The 19,943-nt window shown below is 33.8% G+C and overlaps 3 protein-coding genes and 1 non-coding gene across 7 annotated transcripts; 3 read left to right on the top strand and 1 right to left on the bottom strand.

Annotated features, from left to right (window-relative positions):
- Positions 1–1,360: 1,360 nt before the first annotated feature.
- LOC129321157 (U2 spliceosomal RNA) lies at positions 1,361–1,555 on the bottom strand. Its single transcript, XR_008595945.1, has one exon. It is a non-coding gene; the product is annotated as a U2 spliceosomal RNA (small nuclear RNA).
- A 1,721-nt stretch (positions 1,556–3,276) lies between these two features.
- Positions 3,277–7,807, top strand: LOC129319359 (protein FLX-like 4). Of its 4 annotated transcripts, none has more exons than XM_054964406.1 (4): positions 3,277–3,421; positions 6,062–6,605; positions 7,139–7,278; positions 7,371–7,807. In XM_054964406.1, the coding sequence occupies exons 2-4, from the start codon at positions 6,115–6,117 to the stop codon at positions 7,547–7,549; spliced, it is 810 nt and encodes a 269-aa protein (XP_054820381.1). In that variant the 5' UTR covers positions 3,277–3,421; positions 6,062–6,114; the 3' UTR covers positions 7,550–7,807. The 4 variants fall into 4 exon arrangements, with proteins under 4 accessions (XP_054820381.1, XP_054820380.1, XP_054820379.1 ...); XM_054964405.1 differs by having other exon boundaries at positions 5,997–6,605; XM_054964404.1 differs by having other exon boundaries at positions 5,979–6,605.
- A 1,305-nt stretch (positions 7,808–9,112) lies between these two features.
- LOC129319468 (tetraspanin-8-like) lies at positions 9,113–10,955 on the top strand. The gene is made up of 2 exons (XM_054964542.1): positions 9,113–9,726; positions 10,612–10,955. Exons 1-2 carry the CDS (start codon positions 9,226–9,228, stop codon positions 10,918–10,920), a joined length of 810 nt encoding a protein of 269 aa, XP_054820517.1. The 5' UTR covers positions 9,113–9,225; the 3' UTR covers positions 10,921–10,955.
- Positions 10,956–16,248: 5,293 nt separating this feature from the next.
- Positions 16,249–18,954, top strand: LOC129319193 (tetraspanin-8-like). Its single transcript, XM_054964186.1, has 2 exons — positions 16,249–16,890; positions 18,419–18,954. The coding sequence occupies exons 1-2, from the start codon at positions 16,384–16,386 to the stop codon at positions 18,707–18,709; spliced, it is 798 nt and encodes a 265-aa protein (XP_054820161.1). The 5' UTR covers positions 16,249–16,383; the 3' UTR covers positions 18,710–18,954.
- The last annotated feature ends 989 nt before the right edge of the window (positions 18,955–19,943 follow it).

Here is a 19,943-nt window from a genome sequence, read left to right as displayed (position 1 = left end):
TGGTAAACAAAGATGACAAACCTTTGTAGCTTTCAGGATGGGCAAATGCCCCCACCACTCAATTGCAAAATGTGTGTTTAGCTTTCAATGTCTAATTTTCAATCCATTGGAATGGTGGCCTAAACCAAATCAATAATTTTGAACCCAGGTCCATCAGTGCACCCCCTCAAAGCTCTCATCTTTTTAACGAAATGCCCACGGAACAGAAATGAAAAAGAGAGCTCTAGTCTTCATCCATGGAGAAAAAAGAGAGCCAAAGTCTTGTAGTATGATTGTTTCAAACATGATAGAAAGTACTAGAATACAAAGTAGACTCGTAGAGTTAGGGTGGAACTAAAACCCTAAATCAAGGGTGCAGGACAATATTATTTAAAAATTAACAATTAAAAAAATAATATTTTAATTTTTTAAAATTAATTACGTTAGGTAAAAAATATAATAACATAAATAAAATTATATATATTTTTATTCGGGTAAAATACAGAGACTTCTTCCATCAAAAATATGTTAGGAATGTTAAATACGGATCTCCAATTTTTATTCATTAAATTTAAAAAGTTCAAAATATTAAAAAATATAAGGTGTAAGGTTATAAATTTCCTGTTCCGGAACATGGCTCTGCCACGAGTAGAGTGGTGCTGTGCCGAGTTCGAGTGAGACCGGTAAGTATTAATAGAGAAAATGAACAAGTTAGTTTACGAATTTCCTTCCCTTGGTTTTTTATCATATATTCAGAGTTCTGAAAACTAAGATCCTTATTCAGAATTAAATGATTACGTAGGTGCTGATTAATCATTATACCATGGAAAATTCCAATGGGATCCTTTTTCAGTGATCTGAGGAATCTACGTAATACACCTATAGAATAATTTGTGGACCAAATATGGAGATAGAATGGGAGGGGAAATTGTAGAAGTCGAAGACCAAACCTCAGCTTCCAATACAAATACCATACCAGAAACAGCAACAATGTGAGTACTACTAGATATTAGAAGGCTACCAGAACATTGTTGGGGTTATAAGCACACCTAAAAAATGAACTATAAAAAATTGAACCAAGAATTTATAGAAAATAATGACCATACTAGACATAATTTAGTACCGCGCATAGATCGTGAGTTAATCGATGTTTATTGGTAATACTAAATTTAATCTTTATTTGGGCCTTAACACTGCGGAAATCATGTCAAAAGTGAGTTCAAAAGAAGTCCAACTTAAACGGAGCCATACAGCCCAACGGATGATATGAAAATACACCATTTGAGCCCATCAAAACCTAAGTATCACAACTCAGCTTTGAAAGGAACAAAAAAATTCCAGCCCGATAAAATAACACAGTATAAATCTTGAACTTGGGCTTGGTGGGTGCGCCAGGCCCGTGCAGCAGTGCAACGCATGGGCGACGCGCGAAGATCCCAGTAGCAAGCTACTGTAGCGGACCCTCCCCCTAAAAAAGTAATTTAATATCATGTGGGCCGATGGCCCACGTATCAGATATTAAACTGATAAGAACAGATACTACACTTGATCTTAGCCAAAAGGCCGAGAAAGGTATGCTTATTCCCCAACTCTCCTTAGCTTTTATAGCCGCTCATTGCTCGCTCACTGGTTGGCTCTCCGATGTGGGGCTATTTTCAAGTCTTACACAGCGCTAAGTGTAGAACCTGTGAACACTTAACAACAGCAAAATGAATCCAAGATTTGTGCAGGGCCAGGGAAATACTTCGCTTAACTAAACTTTATCCTATATCCCTTGAATTTTATTCATATTGCTTACCTCTTTTAGATTTTTAAGGCAGAAAGAAAGTTGGGTTTCCTCTTTCTTTAAATATTTGACAGAAGTGATGACCTCCTGTAAGTTCTAAACTGACACAATCACTTTCCACGTCAGTACTTCTGCATGTAGAACATGATTGCCGAGCTGTCGTATATCTGAGATCAATCTGAAAGCTTGATGATGCATCCAAAGAAGCTGTAAACTCTCAAACTAAACCACTTGGTTATATTGTGAAGTTGGATCTGCGGCTTTTTAAGGCGCCCCAATAGCATGTAAAAACAAGTTTGGGGGCGGCATAATAAACGGATCATGTGAAAAAGTTCCTGAATTTTCCCAGCAAATTGGGCTTATGCCTCTCAAGAAAAATAAGATCCACGAGCTATTGATTGAAACTTTGACAGTCCTGCTATACATACATGTCTCTGTCTTCACACGCGCACGCACAGTTCGGGGAATGCTCACAGTTTTGAATCTATTAGAAGAGTAAATATTATGAATTGGCGGACTCTTGCAGGGTTGAATAGATGAACAACTTGTACAGTTCTGAGAGAAGCAAGCCTATTGTTTTCGGCAGATCGCTAGATCTTAATCAGTAAGATAGTGAAAGCTTGCCTTTCGATTCAGAACTTTTGGGTTGGATTTATCATGATGATCTGAAAATGTAGTTACTGATGATGGATTGTACAGGGAAATAGTGATGTTAGTTTTTCCGAATTTATACCAAAGTCCATCACTTTCCATCCTATCTGGACAAGTCTGCACCAACTTCTTCCTCTTGCTTTCTGACAGTACTGTTGTTATGATGTCATGTCAAAAGCTAACATGAATGGGTGGATATGAGCATTACAGACCTTGAGGAAAAAACCAACATTATTCTTAATATATGTGTATATAGATAATATTTTTTGTTAGATCTTTTATATTATATAGAAACACATAAGTATGTACATGGTCACGCTGTGGTCCTAATTTGAGATGCCAGAATTAAAGCGAAGGTATATTCAGCATAGCAAGGAAGAAAAAGTGCGACTTTATTCTATTTTCTTTTCTGTTCAATTAGCTAATAATATAAAAGGGCAAAAAAATTGTTAAGAGATGTTTCCAGTACTGAAAATGTAAAAAAGTGAGATAATAATATCGTTTTGCTTATATTTTAGGTCTAATATAGTTTTATAGAATCCGTTTCCTCATGACGTTTTTTCCTTCTTCTGTCCAATTCCACCTAGTAAAATGGTCAAGGTCCAATCTAATCTAATTTGTTGAAATTTTTTTGAAGAAATAAGAATGTTTAAAAGAAAAAAATGAAAATAACTTTAGGAATTAAAACCATGGCAAAAAATTTATTTGACATGAAAGAGTTTATTTTGATACAGTATTCAATTAAATTTGGATGTAATTTAATACTAATATCATATGCTTATAAAAAGAATTCAGATGTCTCCAACATTCCATGCATATAAAAAATCTAAAAATGTTAAAGAGATATTAATACTGATAAAATATAAAAATAAATTTTATTATCTGGCGTAGCTAACCATTTTTCTGCGTCGACGAAGAAGTATTTCACACTTCGTCGAGTTCGCCGTCGGACGCTGGCGCCTTTGTCGGCCCTGCGGGGTTGTTCTCGGGCAAGTTTTGAAGAAGGTTCGAACCCTAGGGCTTTATATATTCCCAAAATCCAGTGAGATTGTTTTGTTCAATCTGGCTTTGAATTTATTCCCCGCGTCTTCTATTCCCTGCGTTGTTGTCAACCCTGTGTCGGACGCCGTCGTACTGTTGCTTACTCTGTTTTAAATTTTTCATTTTAATTGGGTTTTGAATCTGGTCGTATAATCGTTTGAATATTGACGCCTTTGAATAAAGATTGAGTTTACTTTTTTTTTTAAAAAAAAAAAAACTTCTATTTCTAGTTCTTGCTTCAATGGTGTGTGATCGGGTGTTATACTGCTGCCCTCTTCATTTGATGACTAGCGACTTATGCTTTGGCTTGTTTTGTTGGGCAATGTTGGATATGTTGTGTATCGTCATTCTGTTTATTAATCTCTTTACATTATCATCTATTTAGAAAATTCTCAAGGTATTCGTGATGAATGATCTGGAATGACTTGGCTCGAGTTGCTTGAGTTTAAAGTGTCATTCTTCAGTTGCTTGGAGGAGTTGCCTGAATCAATTGGTTTAGTAAGGCGTCTTCGTCAAAGTATATGGACCAAAAATTAAAAGGGTATGATATCAACTATTCATACATCAAAGATTTCAGTGGGGGCAGATAATACAGGTCCGCCTATGTCCCTTTGGTGCCCCTTCTTGTGAGGGTTTACCCTTGGAATTCATTGCTAATATTTTTGGGCGGGCTGGGTGGTTTTCTCAAGATTTTAAGATGCTTAATGCCGGAATTTTAGAACTTTATCCTAGACGCTTGTAGCAGAGCCCAATATTTCAATTTCCACATATTTGGTGAGGCACTATACAAGCAATACCTATGAATTCAATAGGACTCACATGCATCATAGGGCTGTTTAAAACTGTTTTTATTTTATTATTTTAAAAACTGATGTTTTGTAAAACATGTTTTGAGGATAAAAAAATAATAAAAATAGGTGTTTTTTTTCACTTTCTCTTATTTTTCAGAACAATAATTGTAGAACATTTAAAAATTGTTTTCATTTTTTTGTTCTCCAAAATAATATTTTGTTCTTTTGTTCTACAAAACACTTTTTGAAAACATATTACTGAATAGATTTTTTTGTTCTTTTGTTTTGAAAAATAGAAAACTGTTCTCAGAACAGATTTCCAAACAGGCCCATAGTATTTTTCATTGTGCTAGGATTCCAAACTTAGGCAATTAAGATACAACTCATAGAAATGCTTGAAATTCCAATTCTTCCCTATGTTGAATGTTTTCCTAGTAATGCCACTTTGGATGCTTGCAAGCATGCTCTTAGAAACAGGGTTTTCATTATTATTGTATTTGTTAGTTGTTGGTTTAGCCTACTTAATTAGGGAGCGCAAAGCCATAACTCCACAGCATTAGGGGCTTCAATTCCTCCTCTCCTACATTCACCAGAAAGGGAATTTGTTTTGATTGTAATGTTTCCTTAGCAGTGCCACTTGCTATGCCTATGCTTGCAAGCTTTCTGTCGCGAATGGTGGAATGGGGTTCTTGTCATTTTGGTATACGTTAGTTGATGGTTTATCCTCCTTATTTAGTGAGCACAACCACAGCATTGGGGGTTTGAATCCCTCATCACCTGCAATTGCCCGAAAAGGGAAGTTGCCAAAGTTTTCCTTGTTGTGCCACTTGCTATGCTTACAACTTTGCTCTCAGAAATGGTGTCGTCTTGTATTTACTAACGCAAATTTGGGTGTCCATTTTGGGGTTTGTTAGATTTTGGATGTGTCCATTTTAAGGGTGCCAATTTCCAAAACGGATTCCCAAACATATGCTTGGTTTTCAGTTTCTTTTACCTGATCGGTGAGCACGTGGTTAATAACTACAGTGTCTGTGGTTTAAATCCTTCTGCATCCATAACTGTCCAAAAAGGGAATTTACCATTTTTCTTGCATGTAAGTAAATTATACCCATGTAGCCAATCCCACCTTGTGGAATAAGGCTTCTTGTTGTAAATATATTATGCATATGGTCCAAGTGACAAACTGTAGTTCTATTACTCATGCAATTCATCATATTTCGACTTTTTACAAAAAGCAATTGTACGTCTGGAGAAAAGAAGGTTCATCCAAGATCTTCCAGATATGTTCATTTTATTAGAGATATGAATAAAATTATGAGCCTTAACTTTGCAGCTTAAAATTTTGGGTTGAAGTCTTCTTTGACTACATCTAATATCCATAATTCCGTTATCTTTATTTGAAGCATGATAATTTCTGGATTGGAATTACCTAGTCATCCTTGATTTGCCCCTACATCAGTACATTCGGTGAAAATATGAAGGCAATGACAATTCATATTGTGCATTTCATAATATTCTCCTGATACATTGCTTTCCTGATAAAGTTTATTTCTTGAATTCTCAGTTCTGTTTGCCATTTATGACAGTATTCATCACTTAATAACAGCAAGAGATAGAAAATTGTGAACATATGTTTTCTCCATTTGCTTTCTCTTTAAAAGTAGGCTAGAATATTAGCTTTCACTTATGTTGCAAATCATATGGTTCCATATCCCCTGCCATCGGAGCAGTGGGTATTTTTATTGCAGGTGTCTTTGGTGTGTAAGATATCAATGTTTGCTTGACTACAAGTTCTCATTCTGACAAATGGCAGCCAGAGGCAATATTCCAGCAGCATTTGAGAGGCGTTCTGTCCAAGCTCCTGGGATGATGCGGCATGGTCCATATCCTGGTGTAAGCTCTTCTGCTGGCCATCCTTCACTAGAGCCGCTGCCTCCTCAAATGTTGGGGGATAAAATTGCATCTCAGGAAGCAGAAATAAAGCAACTTGTGGGGGACAACCGCAGGTTGGCAAGTACTCATGTGACCTTGAGAGAGGACCTTGTTGCTGCTCAGCAGCAAGTGCAAAAACTGAAGGCACACATTAGGAGCATTCAAACTGAAAGTGACATCCAGATCAGAGTTTTACTGGATAAGATTGCAAAAATGGAAAGAGACATTAGAGCTGGTGAGAATGTAAAGAAAGAACTCAAACTCGCCCATCTTGAAGCACAGAGCTTGGTAGCTGCCAGACAAGAATTGAACAGCCAAGTTGAAAGAGCTACTCAGGAGCTAAAGAAAGTCCGTGGTGATGTCAAAAGTTTGCCAGATCTGCAGGATGAACTGGACGGCTTATTGCAAGAACACCAGAGGTTACGGTAAGTCTTTTGCCTGATATAGCCTCATAGGTTTGCTCCTTTTGCTTGTAGATCAGAACTGATACTAGACTCATGGATAAGTTTTCCTCCTTTTATTGTAACAATGCCGATGCAAGGTCAGTTTGTTGGATAAAATTGTGCGAAGGGAAAAGAATGCTGTTCATTGGATTATCTAAACATGATGAGACCAGAATGCATTCATGATGTGTTATCTTCAAATTGGGTATTTTGAATAGCATAATGACTGTCTCCTATTGTTATGTTCTGCTATATTAACTTGCAGTCTTGCACTCTGTGTATCAAACTTCTGCACCGTTAGTGTGTGATGGAGTGGCATTGATCTCTCTGTCAGACCATGTTTTCAAGTCATATGGTGTTCATCATTGATGGCTGTCTTTATATGCCACATAATCTTTCAACATTTGCCTTAGCATTACATCCTGTTTTATATTTTCATTGTTGCTGTTTGTTGCTCTTCATTGTCTTTCTCTTTTTACCTTGTTTGTTAATCCTTTGAATCTGGTTGGGCAAAGTGCGACTTTTGAATATGAGAAGAGCAAAAACGTTGAGCTAGTGGAGCAATTGAAAGCAACAGAAAAGAATCTGATAGTAATGGCAAGAGAAGTTGAATTTTTACGAGCTGAGATTCAGAATGTTGAAAAAAGAACACGGGGTAACTTTCTTGCTCCTGTATGCTGATGCTTTAATAGCTGATATTTGCATGCATTTTTCAATCGTTGATGCATTAACGCTACGTTGACATAGCACCAAATCTGTATGGTGCTGCTGCCGCCGCCATACCGAGCACCTTTGTTGATGGCTATGGGAGAGCACAAGCAGGAGAGACAGCGATGGCGTATGGGGGCGAGGGTGCCAATGGCACCACGGCTGTGACCAGTGCTGCTTGGGCAGGACCATATGATTCCTTAGTTTCTAGAAAGTGATGTTTGTAAGGAAGAAAAGAGGAGCAATCAGATATAATTCTTGATTCAAGCTGCTGCCAGTATAAGCCATGAATTTTGATGGTTCTAATGTCTATAGCAAACGCTAATCTGATGGCTCTATTGTAACCCCTTTCTATATAATATCATTGAATTTTGTATAGTGTTGAATCAAATTTGTAATAGCCACTTGTACACATGTGAAAGATGTTGAACATCTTCTAAATAAAAGCGAATGAGAGGAGAAATTTTCTTTGGACATTCTCTTTGATGTAAATAGTAAATACACGCTGAAATTAATGGAAGGAGGAATGGCAAAGCACGATTAGCTAGAGGTTTCGGAAGGTACCCCAGAACTCTGATTGTATTATGGGCCCATGTGCCGCACAACGGCCCAGATACTGTCCATTTTCAGTTTTTATGAGCCCACCCCTTTCTTGTAGGATCCATCATAATTGAGCTTGGCCTAAAAGCTTAGGTGTTCGGCCCATTTGATCTACCTGTCTTCTTCTGTCATGCGATATACTCCACCCAATAAGCCAGTACCAGCGGTGTGTTCGATCATGTGCATGCTTGTTTGACGACAATTTAGATACTCTATCTTAATTTTTAAAATATTTTTTTAAAAAGATATACATATCAATAAAATTTATTAAATATATTTTATAATTTTATTTTTTAAAATAAAAATATAAATTTTAAAAAAGTTATTTATTTAATGTTTTATTTATAAAAGAATATTAAAAGCAAAAAATATAATGTGAAGGCTAATATTTAAAAATATTATTTATTAAATTTTATTTTTATTAAAATGTCTTATAATTTAAAATGTCAAATTTTTTTAAAAAATATTTTATAATTTAAAATGAATGAAGTATAGTTTTTAGGGAGCGTTTGGATCGGGGCCTCCCCTCCCCTCATTTGGTCCTCCCCTCCCCTCCTCTCCAAAGCCTTCCCTTTAAATTAAGGGGAACTCTCCTCTCCTCTCCCTCCCTTTTTCTTCCCTCCTCTTCTCTCATCTCTCATTTTTTTCTCTTGAATTAAATAGACCCTTAAAAATTTATTTTATGGTGCAGAAGCATTATTTGGACAGAGGCAAACTAATTATTTTTTTTGTACCATTTTTCTGTATTAAAAAGAAAAAAGAAATATTATAACGTAATCAAAATTTAGATAATCTAAGCTTGTCTAGTGGTCAACACACGCACAGGCACAGCCATTTGTCAGCTATGGCTTTAACCTAGCAGTTAACCGCAACCAAAAGCCATCAATCAATTTCAATAACCCAAAAAGAAATGGACTAAAAAAGGAAAAAGAGAAGGAATTATATTAGAGCTATACTGTTACAGAGTAAAATATAAAAATAATTATAATTAAATCCACACAAAAAAATTAATTACCATAAAATTTATTAATAATTAAATTAAATTACATTACTAATTTAAACTTGCAATAATTAAATTTTTTTATGTGAGATTTTAATATAATTTTTTAAAATATATTCATGATTTGTATTATTTTTTTTTCATTTGATTGTCAAAACATGGGGAAATAAATGGAAAAAGACGTTCTCTCCTTGTTCTGTAAGGCTCTCTGTTTCCGATTCTGAAATCTGCATTCTCCTTTTCAACTTGGTTCTTGCCAATGCCGAGAAATTCGATTTCCCAATTCTCTTCAACATGTTTAGGGTGAGTAACAATTTGATCCTGCTAATAAATTTCTCGACACTCATTCTGTCAATCCCCATAATATTAGAAGCCAAATCGCTAGGAAAGGATAGCGACTGCGAGAAATGGTTGCAGAAAGCGATCCTCATATTCGGCATTTGCATCATGGTATTGTCCACGATAGGTATGATCGGCGTTTGCTGCAGCTCCACCGCCTGCCTCTGCATCTATCTGTTCCTCATGAATTTGATCATCATCGCGCTGTTCGCCTTCAACATCTTCTTGTACGTGATTACGAACAAAGGGGTTGGGGAAGCCGTGTCTGGATTAGGTTTCGAGGAATATAGGCTTGGGGATTACTCACACTGGTTGCAGAGGAGAGTGGAGAACGTCGATAACTGGAATAACATCAAGAGCTGCTTGCAGCGAGTTCAACTCTGCGCTAAATTTTACTCCGATCATCAAAACGACACTGTACAACCCTTCTATCAATCGCATTTATCTTCAGTTCAGGTAGTACTCTCAACTATTCCGTATTTTCTCTTCCTTTAATTTTGATCTACTTTCTCATCGAATTATCCCAGCTTACGTGTTTGTGTGGTGGGATATTACATTCCTGTGCATACTTCTAAGACGCACACACACACACATATATGCATTGGTTTTTGCCTGAATAATAAAACGCTTGTATTATTGATAAAGAAAACAAAATACGAACCACAAAAGATTACACAAGATAACAGCAGCATGCAAAATGTAAAACAGACTTCCTACAGATTAACGGAAACAGAAAGAGCAATGCATATATATATAACGATCTTGTATGTTGCGACAGCATTTAATCATGAGAACACAATAACCAATACATTTGAATCCAATTCAATTATGCATAGCATGATGTTATATGTTGTGACACTGTTATTCTTCTCATGTTCAAAAGTTTAGATCCTTTGAAGTTACGTTGTTATGATGGTAATTTTTTCATAGAGTTTAGAGAGTTGAAAAGGGCCGGAAGAAGAAGAAGAATTAGGCTCTAACCGCACTTTCACAATTTCACTCTGATCATGTCTCTCTCTGCTGAACCTTACAAGAACTTTGCAGTGAAGAAACTTTTTGAGAATATTTACGCCATTCTTTAAATTTGTGGAGGTTCAGAAGCTCTACGCATGCACCTGCCTTCTGAACTGGAAAGCATTCTTCTTCTTCTTCTTTAAGAACTGACATTTAAACTTTAAAGCATGTATAAACCATTTCACTTATAAAAAGTGATCTAATATTTATAACATATAGTACTCATTATCATTGTACTGGGAAGTACAATTATATGCATGTATGCGCTGTTTTGAAACTTGTTCAAGTTTGTGATTAGCATACGTGGTGGTGTTTTGATTTATGCAGTCAGGGTGTTGTAAGCCTTCAAGGGTGTGTGGGTTCGAATACGAGTCGGCGATAGTGTGGAAGAAGCCAGAAAACGGGACGACGTCGTCTTCGGATCCAGATTGTAATGCATGGGACAACAATCCAAGTATCTTGTGCTTCAATTGCGATGCGTGTAAAGCAGGAGTGCTGGATAACATCAGGAACAGTTGGCTTAATGTGTGTGTTGTTAACTTCACTGTCATCCTTTTGCTGTGGATATCTATTCCATTGGATGCTGTGCTTACAGAAACGACCGAAGGGATGAACTCAACTGTCGTTATCTTCTAAGTTATTATCGTTATTAGGATTTCAGTTCTGTTATGTGTGCGTTAATTAGTTGGCTTCTCATATTTTGTAAGAAATCATAATTAAAAAACTTTCACTTGTACTCAAATTTAGTTTAAACTTTAAACTATAATCATAAATATCAGATGGTCTCAAAAAATGAGAAAACTTAAGAGAAATCAAATATAAAAAATTAAGATACAAAGGGAAGTCCAATATTCAATCTTTATTAAGAGATGCTAGCAGCTATAATTATTCAAACTTGCACTGGGATAATGAGAGATCATCGAGGAGACTGGATCTTGGGTAGGTTTGCAACAGATGTTGGGAAATGGTTTCTCTATTGAAGCAGAACTTGAAGGAATCAAAAGCTAGACTTCAATTATATAAGGAACGGAATTTGTGTAGGATTAAGGTTCACAGAGATTCACTGGAAGGGATTAAATTGATCAGGCAGGACTGCGAACCATGTCACCCGTTAATGCCACTTGGTAGTCAGATAAAGAATTTACTTCATCAGCTAGATGAGGTAGAAATCACTTTCACTGGCCGAGAGCTTTAGTAAGATGTGCGGATGCACTTGCTAAGAACGCTCATGGCTTGAAGTTCCTTGGTGCTGTCAAGGAATTTTCTAGGAAGAGAAGAGCCTTTGCTCCACTCCCTAAGTTTTTTTAACTGACTCTGTCACAAGCTTTGGCTTGCCTTTTCACTTCCAAAAAAAAAAAAAAAAAAATTTTAACGTCAGAAAGTCACCTGTTAACAAAAAGTCAGTTTCAACATATTTTATAAAAAGTAAAAAAAATATATCTATGTTAAACAAACATATTTTTAATAATATATTTTCTTTGGTCAATATTTAATTTAAAAATGATATAGGATAATCCAACGATAGCTCATAATAGTTCGAAATTCTACAGTATATTATTTTACAAAAAACAATACTAATTAAAATAGCCTCATAATTTAAAAAAATTAATTCACAAATTCAAATCAAGGATGAAAAATATAAATGATTTAATTATTTAAATAGACTTTTAAAAACTTAAATAACTAATGACTCAGTTCTAGTTAATCTAGGATTCCAAATGAATAAACCATATCTTAATAAATATATTTTACTCTTATTTAAATTAAAACAAAAAAAAACTAATTTTTCTAAACTTAAATTTAAAATAAAATAAAATAAACTAATATTTTAAAGTTAAGAAAATACTAATAATTAAATTAATTGGACTAATATTTAAGCTCAATATGATAAAAGTTTTTTTTTTGAGTCTTTTAAAACTTTACTTACCTCTACAACTCTTTAATCATTTAAAATTTTTTAAATTAATAAATTTATAACTTTTTTTCACGTTCTTGGCTTTGGATTTAGTTATTACTTTTTCCAATGCCCTGTCAAATGTACTAAATATTATATTTTGACTCGTCTTTGGGTTCGTATCAATTAAGGTTAAAAAAGTTTATGATAAATTAATATATTATTATATATTATACTCATAGAATATAAAAAAGTAACTGGTGAAGCAACGAGTCAAGCCACGTTTGATGACTCATAGGAATTTCCGTCACGCCTCGCTTTCTTTGATTGTATTTCATTTGGATGAATGAGCTTCGTGGTTCCGCCTCCACTTCTTGACTTGACTCCGAGCTCGCCGTTCTATTACGTACCTTCTACTTAACAATGCCCTTTCCAGATCAATGCTCGTCTTTTTTTTTTTTTTAATTTGGGGACCCGAAGATCAATGGCTTGTCTCAATTCTCATTTTCACTCTTAAAAAAAAAATAATCTACATATAATACGACTTTTCATCAATTTTATAGTTTGTGAATATTGATGTTTTTCTTTGCAAAGAAAGAGAATATTGATTGTTTTCATTTCTTTGAGCCATCTAATTAGTCTATCACCCACTTTAAATATATATATATATATATATGCGCCAATATTGCATGAAATTTTCATTTATAGTATAATTAATAATTGGTTTAAATAATAAATTTATCTTTAAATTATAAGTTTAGAAACATATGAGACTTTAAACTTATTCATAATGTAATATTTTTTTTAACATTTTAAAACGATATAATATTACTTCTTAATAAAAAATAACTTTGATCTGATAAAAATTCACATAAAAAAACTTATAAAATTTACAAATTATTTTTTTATATAAAAAATGAGTTTAAAATTTTGAATACCTCTAATAATCTAAGAGCAAGTTTGCCCAAAAACCATTAGCATTTTTTGGCCAACCAATAATAATTAGTTTTTTGCTGCTTAAAAATATGTCTCGTGCCTTTTCTTTAAGAAAAGAGTTCTTAAAAAGGACGGTACCTTTTCAAAAGATTCATGACGGTTGCAGTAGGTCACCGATTCATATTTTTTCCCATTTGTCCAATAATTTACTCCCAATTAAACTTAATCTGGCTTATGACTTTCAATTTCAAGAAGCAAATATATCACCATTATTTCTTTCCTTTTTCTCTTAAACTTCAACTGCCACAAATTTCTCATCCAACTTATTTTGGCCCAAAAATTCTCATCTACCTTGATAAAACATTTTTTATTTTAATTTTTTACAAGAAAGTATCTAAATCTAAAGTGCGAACTGTATAAATGATTGTCATCGTATATGACACGCAAGAGAAAGTCTTCAAAGACAATTTAGAATTGTAAAAAGAAAAAAAAAAGGTTATCCACTCTCCACAACAAAAAAAACTTATGCACTTTCTTCACATAAAAAGTAATTAATATATTATTATATCACCGATAAATTCAGGTTACTAGGTCTATATTAACTTATTAAGTTACCGTGCTGATTATCAAAATTTGAAGGTTAGAAATTCACCTATTAACAAAGCAAATTTCTTAAGATCTTGTATATTTCACTTTTTATATATAAATAAACTCAACTTTTTATTATAGATTTCACTTTTTATATATAAAGTAAAGCTCGTGTATAAATTATCACATGCATTTCTTTCCACAAAAAAGTATAATTACATACAATATTATTTGTTAATAAAACTTTTATATCAGCAACCATTTTTTTTTAGCCGGCATATCTTTAAAGGTACTTTTAAAAAGCTATTTATCGTGCCTTTTTTTGGGGGGGGGGGGGGGGGGTCAATATCGCATTACCGGTTAGACTACTTTCGAATCTTTGTAGTACATCATAATACAAAAATTAGTTTGCTCATGAGACATTGAACAACAGTTTCCGTACATATCATAACAAAACAGATCATGCTACCATTAGGGTACTCAAAAAACTCTTTATAAAATTAAATAATTAAAATAAAATCTCATGTAATGTGAAAAGATTAAAAGAATGTTTATGCTTAATAAGTAAAATAGTTTCTGGAATTCGATATGATTTTTTTTTAAGAGATTGAAGGTCCTTTTTGAAGATAATGCATTTAATAAAAATAATTTAAAATTTTAAAAAAACACATTATGAATAAAATAACAAAATCTCATTAATTTTGAAAACAAAAAGTCAAAAGTTATATGCAAAATATCATTATATTTTTTGGCAAAACTTAGTTCAGTTAATAAGAATTTGATTCATATCTCACAAGATTATATATTTAAATTCTATTGTCAGAGTGGGGACATTATTATAGGTCATTTGCTAATAATTCTAGCCTAGAGATATGTTCAAGTCCCAACTCACGTAAATTATCATACTTGAAGCTAGATTTTAATCCCAACACCCAATCACACGAGAATAACATAAATAAACTCAATAAATTATAAAGTTAGACAAACAAAATTAAACTAATTCAAAAACGAATGATGATGCATTTCACGTTCAGCTTAACTCTTGTAATTGCTATATTTTATAAGTAAAGCTAAGCTTGAAAACAATGATTTTTTATTTAAATGGAAACCAAGTTTTCAATAACTCAATATTAATTTGCTTATTAGCTAATATTTTGGTACACTTATATAATGAATTATATATATATATATATACATATATTCTCAAAAAATTCTTTTGAATCTGGCTCATTTTTGTCAAAAATTAAGTGGGCTAAATAAGGTGAAGGAGGGTCTACAAGTGCTAATGGTATCTTTCTTTGGAAACAGCATAGTGCAAACACATTATTTGTGTAACTTTGCTCATTCTCGTTCTTGACTCATTTGTTAAACCATATCTTTGCTCCACAATATTCACTAATGTATAAAGCGCATCCTTCATCCAAGTACACCATATAAACAAAAAGAAAATTATAACTTCACATAACGTTCAATAGAATTTTTTTTTTTTAAAAAACCTAGAATATAAGATTTGTTGATCGACCAAATGTGTACCTATATGATCATAATGTTATACATTTAATTGATCTTGTTTGATAGTAGCTTCATAAATTAAATTTTAAAATAAAGTCACCTATCCATATTTAATCCGTGAGCTTATTTTCTTTCAAATACCCTACCCAGTTGTAAAAACATTGTAGGAGTTATGTGACCCATATCAAGTAATACAAAGATTAAAAAAAACATCATAGAAACATAAAAGAGAAAGAGAAATGGATAAAGATATCAATAGTTTTTTGTCGTTAAATGATGAAATTATGAAAATAATTAAAAAAAGCCATGTTTATTGAATTCTAGACCACTGGAAGAAGTATCCATCAAAAGAAAATTCATGAGGGCAGAACACAAAGAACATTTCATTTCCAAACTTTTGTACATAAACCTCCTCAATTTATTATGAAGACCATTATTTTTCAAAAAGAATTGAAGGAAGAAGAATCGCAGGCATGAAATGAGGACAAGTTTTTTTTTTTTTTTTAAGAACATTATAAAGATATGGAAAATTACAAAGACAAGGAAAAATGGGGAGGGAAGCTCAAATGATGTTGGACCAATATCATGTTTGGAAATTGAAACGACAATGTTGAAAATTTATTGTAGAAAGAACAATGAAAATTATACACTTGGAAAATAAAAGAAATTGTAGTAACCAATATTATTTTTAAAAATGACAAGGGCACAAATGAACATTTACCGCAAAAGAAAGAGTGCAAAACAATGCAATTTACAAATTGTAGAGATTTATCCTACCGCGTTACACCTTAAATAAAATTTATTAAATATATTAAAATAATGCTTGCAAAAAAAAAAATCTATTAAAATAATGGAAGTAAAAATATTTAGACAATAATAAATTCATAAAAACGCATCACATTCAGTTGAGGCCATCGCGAAAACGCGCTTAACGCGTGAAGATCAGACCTTCGATTGCCTTCTTCGCAGGTTCGTTTTGTAACGTCTTTCTCAAATTTTCACCTACTTGAGACACTATAAAACAAGGAAGCACCACACCACCAATTCCACAGGGCCTCATAAACCCTCTTCTAAATTTCTTTCCAATTTCTTCGTCTCCGTTCCGCACACTCTCTCTCTTCTCTGTTTAGGTCAATCCGTGTGCTCAGATTTGCCTTCTTCACTCAATAATGGGTCGTGTAAGCAACAATCTGATCGGGATCCTCAATTTCCTAACCCTCCTCCTCTCTATCCCTATTCTCATTGCTGGCATCTGGCTCAGCCGCCAAGCCAACACCGACTGCGAGCGATGGCTAGAGAAGCCGGTCATTGCGCTCGGCGTCTTCCTCCTCCTGGTCTCTATTGCTGGCTTCATCGGTGCCTGCTGTCGCGTGTCCTGGCTCCTCTGGCTCTACCTAGTCGTCATGTTCTGCCTCATCGTTCTGGTCTTCGCCTTCACTATTTTCGCCTTTGTTGTCACCAACAAAGGCGCAGGTCAAGCCTTGTCCAATAGAGGCTATAAGGAGTATAGGCTCGGCGATTACTCTAACTGGTTGCAGAAGCGTGTGAACAACACCAAAACCTGGAGCAAAATTCAGAGCTGTCTTCAATCTGGCAAACTCTGCTCCAAATTTAAAGACCAATTTCTCCAAGACAATGTCCAGAAGTTCTATACCGAGAACTTATCGGCGCTTCAGGTACCGCGATCATTGAATTTTTCTTTGTTTTGATTTGGGTTTACATCAAATTTGAGCATGCATGCCTTTGTTCTTAGATTTCTCTTCACTGCAAAGGGGATTTTTTGCAGAGCAGTACAGTTGTGTTGCTTATGCTCATTATCAGATCTGGATTTGTAGTTTATAACCATACAAGCGTTCTTTCCTTTCCCCCTATGATAGAAATATGGATTATACAGCATTGATTTGTCAAGACGCCAATTCAATTACATTTTCCCCTCTTAATGATCTGCATGTTTGAGTAAAATTTGAATTTCCACTCGAACACGGCTCGTATTTGTGTTTTCTGGGCATGAATTCGAGTTTGACTCGCAATATAGCCATGGCTGATATTTGCTTTTAAATATTTCCCAACAATTAGAGATAGAAATATAAAAATAAAACGCTTTTAGATGCAGGAGAAAGGCTCCTCTTTACCTCAAAAAAAAAAAAAGGAAAAGGAAAAGGCGGGGGATCCTCTCTACTTTTGAGAGACGAAGTTCTCTTGAAAAAGCCCCCTCTTCGAAATAACTGAACATATGTCAGATCACATCTGGGAAAATGTGTTTGAGTTTAATGTTGTATGCTTTTCCAACGCACTCAAGGTTCCTCTCGGAAAGAAGATGGGCTTTTGCATCGAGTTGGTTTTAGTCCGAAAAGGGCTGGATTATTCTATTATATTTAATCGTGCTTATTTTCTAAAGCCTTTTCTAGCCATTATTTTACAGTTCATTCTTGCCAGGGTGGCTGGCCAAGAACTTTAGCTTCTTTCTTGTGAGCTAGCATCGTGTTTTGTCCACCCATCCAGCCATAGAAAATTTCCTGTTCCGTGCTGCATTATTGCGTGATTACTTTTTTCTGTGTTTTTTTTTTGTCTCATTCGTGGATAAAGATGTCTAATTGACTTGGTCAATTATTTTAATTCATTTTTCAAATTCGATTATGTTGATCCTTATTCTGGACCTAAATGATATAGACTCGTGTGTGACTTATCTTAATAAGAATTATCGCTTAGCTGCTGCTTAATATGCTTTTCCTTTCCTCCTCATTGGCCATAAATAAAACAAAATCATATGGCCTTTTCCTCACGAAACTCGCAACACAAATTGATTTTTTTTGGGGGGGGGGGGCCAACGATGGATTGTAGCTGAGTCTGAAACAGTTTTATGAATTGTCACATCAACACTTAAATGTAGTGGAGCCCTAAACCATACAGGTGGGTCACTGTTGGCAGGAAAGTATCTCATGATTAATTCAATATTTAACATCATTATATGCGTGTTGGTTTTTTTCTCTGCCTTCATCTGCTTACCCAACTCTGTTCATGACTTCTTGTAAATGTGCTTTGAAAAATTCGCTGCAGGAATTAATATCAATTTACGAGAGAGAATTACAGCATAAGATATCTTAATTAGCACTTGTGATTAAATATATGACCTTCAAGTATTTGAAATATTGAGTACTATGAATCTGACTTGTCAGCCTTTTTTATATTGATTGTTCTGTGCAGTCTGGGTGCTGTAAGCCAGCGGACGAATGTAACTTCACGTACGTGAACCCGACTGAATGGACCAACACAGCAAATTCAACCTCTGCCAATCCTGACTGTGCTCTTTGGAAGAATGACCCAACTGTTCTGTGCTTCAATTGCCAATCTTGCAAAGCTGGGTTTCTTCAAAACATGAAGACTGATTGGAAGAAAGTGGCTATTGTGAACATCGTCTTTCTCATATTTCTCATCATTGTCTACTCCATCGGATGCTGCGCTTTCAGGAATAACAGGCAAGATAATTGGAAGTGATACTAGAGGCTGTTACTATTAGAATGCAGATGATATGCTAGCTTTAGTTCATTCGGTTTGTTGCTTGCTGGATTTTTTAGTGTTTGACATATCAGATATCTTATGCCCGGTGTAAATTCATCCATACTGCTGTTTTTGCATATTATTTTGTTAATTATTTGTGATGTTTATATGTATTTCATTCTCGTGCTGTAATCTTTTTTTTTTTTTTAATAAAAAGGAGGACGATGACGACTTATATTCAATTTCTTGAACTAAAGTCTCATTAAAAAAATCGTAAATAAGTGCAAAAATATATAATCAAATAAATATCTTTGTGATTTGAGGTTAATTTAAATATATGTTTTTCAATGAAATTGTAATTTATTGAAGTTTTTTTTTTGAACTTTTTTTGAATCTTGTATCATCATGGACATAATATAATCAATAGAGAAGTCACATTACATTAGAATTGGTTTTGTCAAGGGCATGTATGCCTAACCATTGATTTTGGCCACAGAAATTAAGTGTTTGAGTTTAAAATAGACATTTGGCTTTCTTTGTCTATTTCAACCAAACATGAGCGAAGGTGATCAGTGGATTAGCCAAATTTGGAGTAAGTGTTTTTCTAAGGGAAAGATTTGTAGCAGGTTATATACTTCTTCAAAGCATTATTACAAAGCATCTTTTCAATTTTACCTATATTTGAATAATAAATTTTAAATTCACATTAAATTTTATTTATAATTGATAATTTTAGATTGAGGCAGTATTAAAAAAATTTCAATATCTCATGGAGTCGCTTATAATAAGTATTATTTATCCGTTTGAGAATGTACTTTATAATAAAAATAAGAGTAAATATGGTATTTACACATCTAATTTGCAAGTACTTAAATTAAAATTCCGTGCACATGGTCTCAACTTGCTTGTGTTGACAATTTAAGACGCCATGAATTCAAACGTTTGTATTATTTATTTTATTTATAAATTTTTTTAACATATTTTATTGATATAAAAAATTAAAATTATTAATTTTTTTCTCAAAATTTGATAAACTTTTTAACTTTGTTCTTATTGAATATATTAATATACTGCATACTTTAACAAGGTGATTTCTTTTACCAATATTTAATAGAAGGTAAAAAAAAATTATAAAAAATATTTAATGATATAATTTATAAATAAAAAAAAAATTAGCAGGGAGCCTGTTAAAAAGAAGAAAGTAAAAAGGTAGGTTGCGTAGCAGAGGCGT

The sequence above is a fragment of the Prosopis cineraria genome, unplaced genomic scaffold (assembly GCF_029017545.1).
Source record: "Prosopis cineraria cultivar Desert tree isolate PC_DT_omini unplaced genomic scaffold, ASM2901754v1 PC9, whole genome shotgun sequence".
Classification (NCBI taxonomy): Eukaryota; Viridiplantae; Streptophyta; class Magnoliopsida; order Fabales; family Fabaceae; genus Prosopis; species Prosopis cineraria.
This window is presented reverse-complemented; position numbering and strand designations above follow the sequence as displayed.

Excerpts from the sequence above, each read along its gene's own strand:
- LOC129319359 (XM_054964403.1), top strand. The coding sequence starts at position 4,001 with ATGATATCAACTATTCATACATCAAAGATTTCAGTGGGGGCAGATAAT. Across the intron at positions 4,053-6,061 it reads AGTGGGGGCAGATAATACAG|CCAGAGGCAATATTCCAGCA; the intron begins GTCCGCCTATGT and ends GACAAATGGCAG. Across the intron at positions 7,279-7,370 it reads TGTTGAAAAAAGAACACGGG|CACCAAATCTGTATGGTGCT; the intron begins GTAACTTTCTTG and ends ACGTTGACATAG.
- LOC129319468 (XM_054964542.1), top strand. The coding sequence starts at position 9,226 with ATGTTTAGGGTGAGTAACAATTTGATCCTGCTAATAAATTTCTCGACA. Across the intron at positions 9,727-10,611 it reads CGCATTTATCTTCAGTTCAG|TCAGGGTGTTGTAAGCCTTC; the intron begins GTAGTACTCTCA and ends TGATTTATGCAG.
- LOC129319193 (XM_054964186.1), top strand. The coding sequence starts at position 16,384 with ATGGGTCGTGTAAGCAACAATCTGATCGGGATCCTCAATTTCCTAACC. Across the intron at positions 16,891-18,418 it reads AGAACTTATCGGCGCTTCAG|TCTGGGTGCTGTAAGCCAGC; the intron begins GTACCGCGATCA and ends TGTTCTGTGCAG.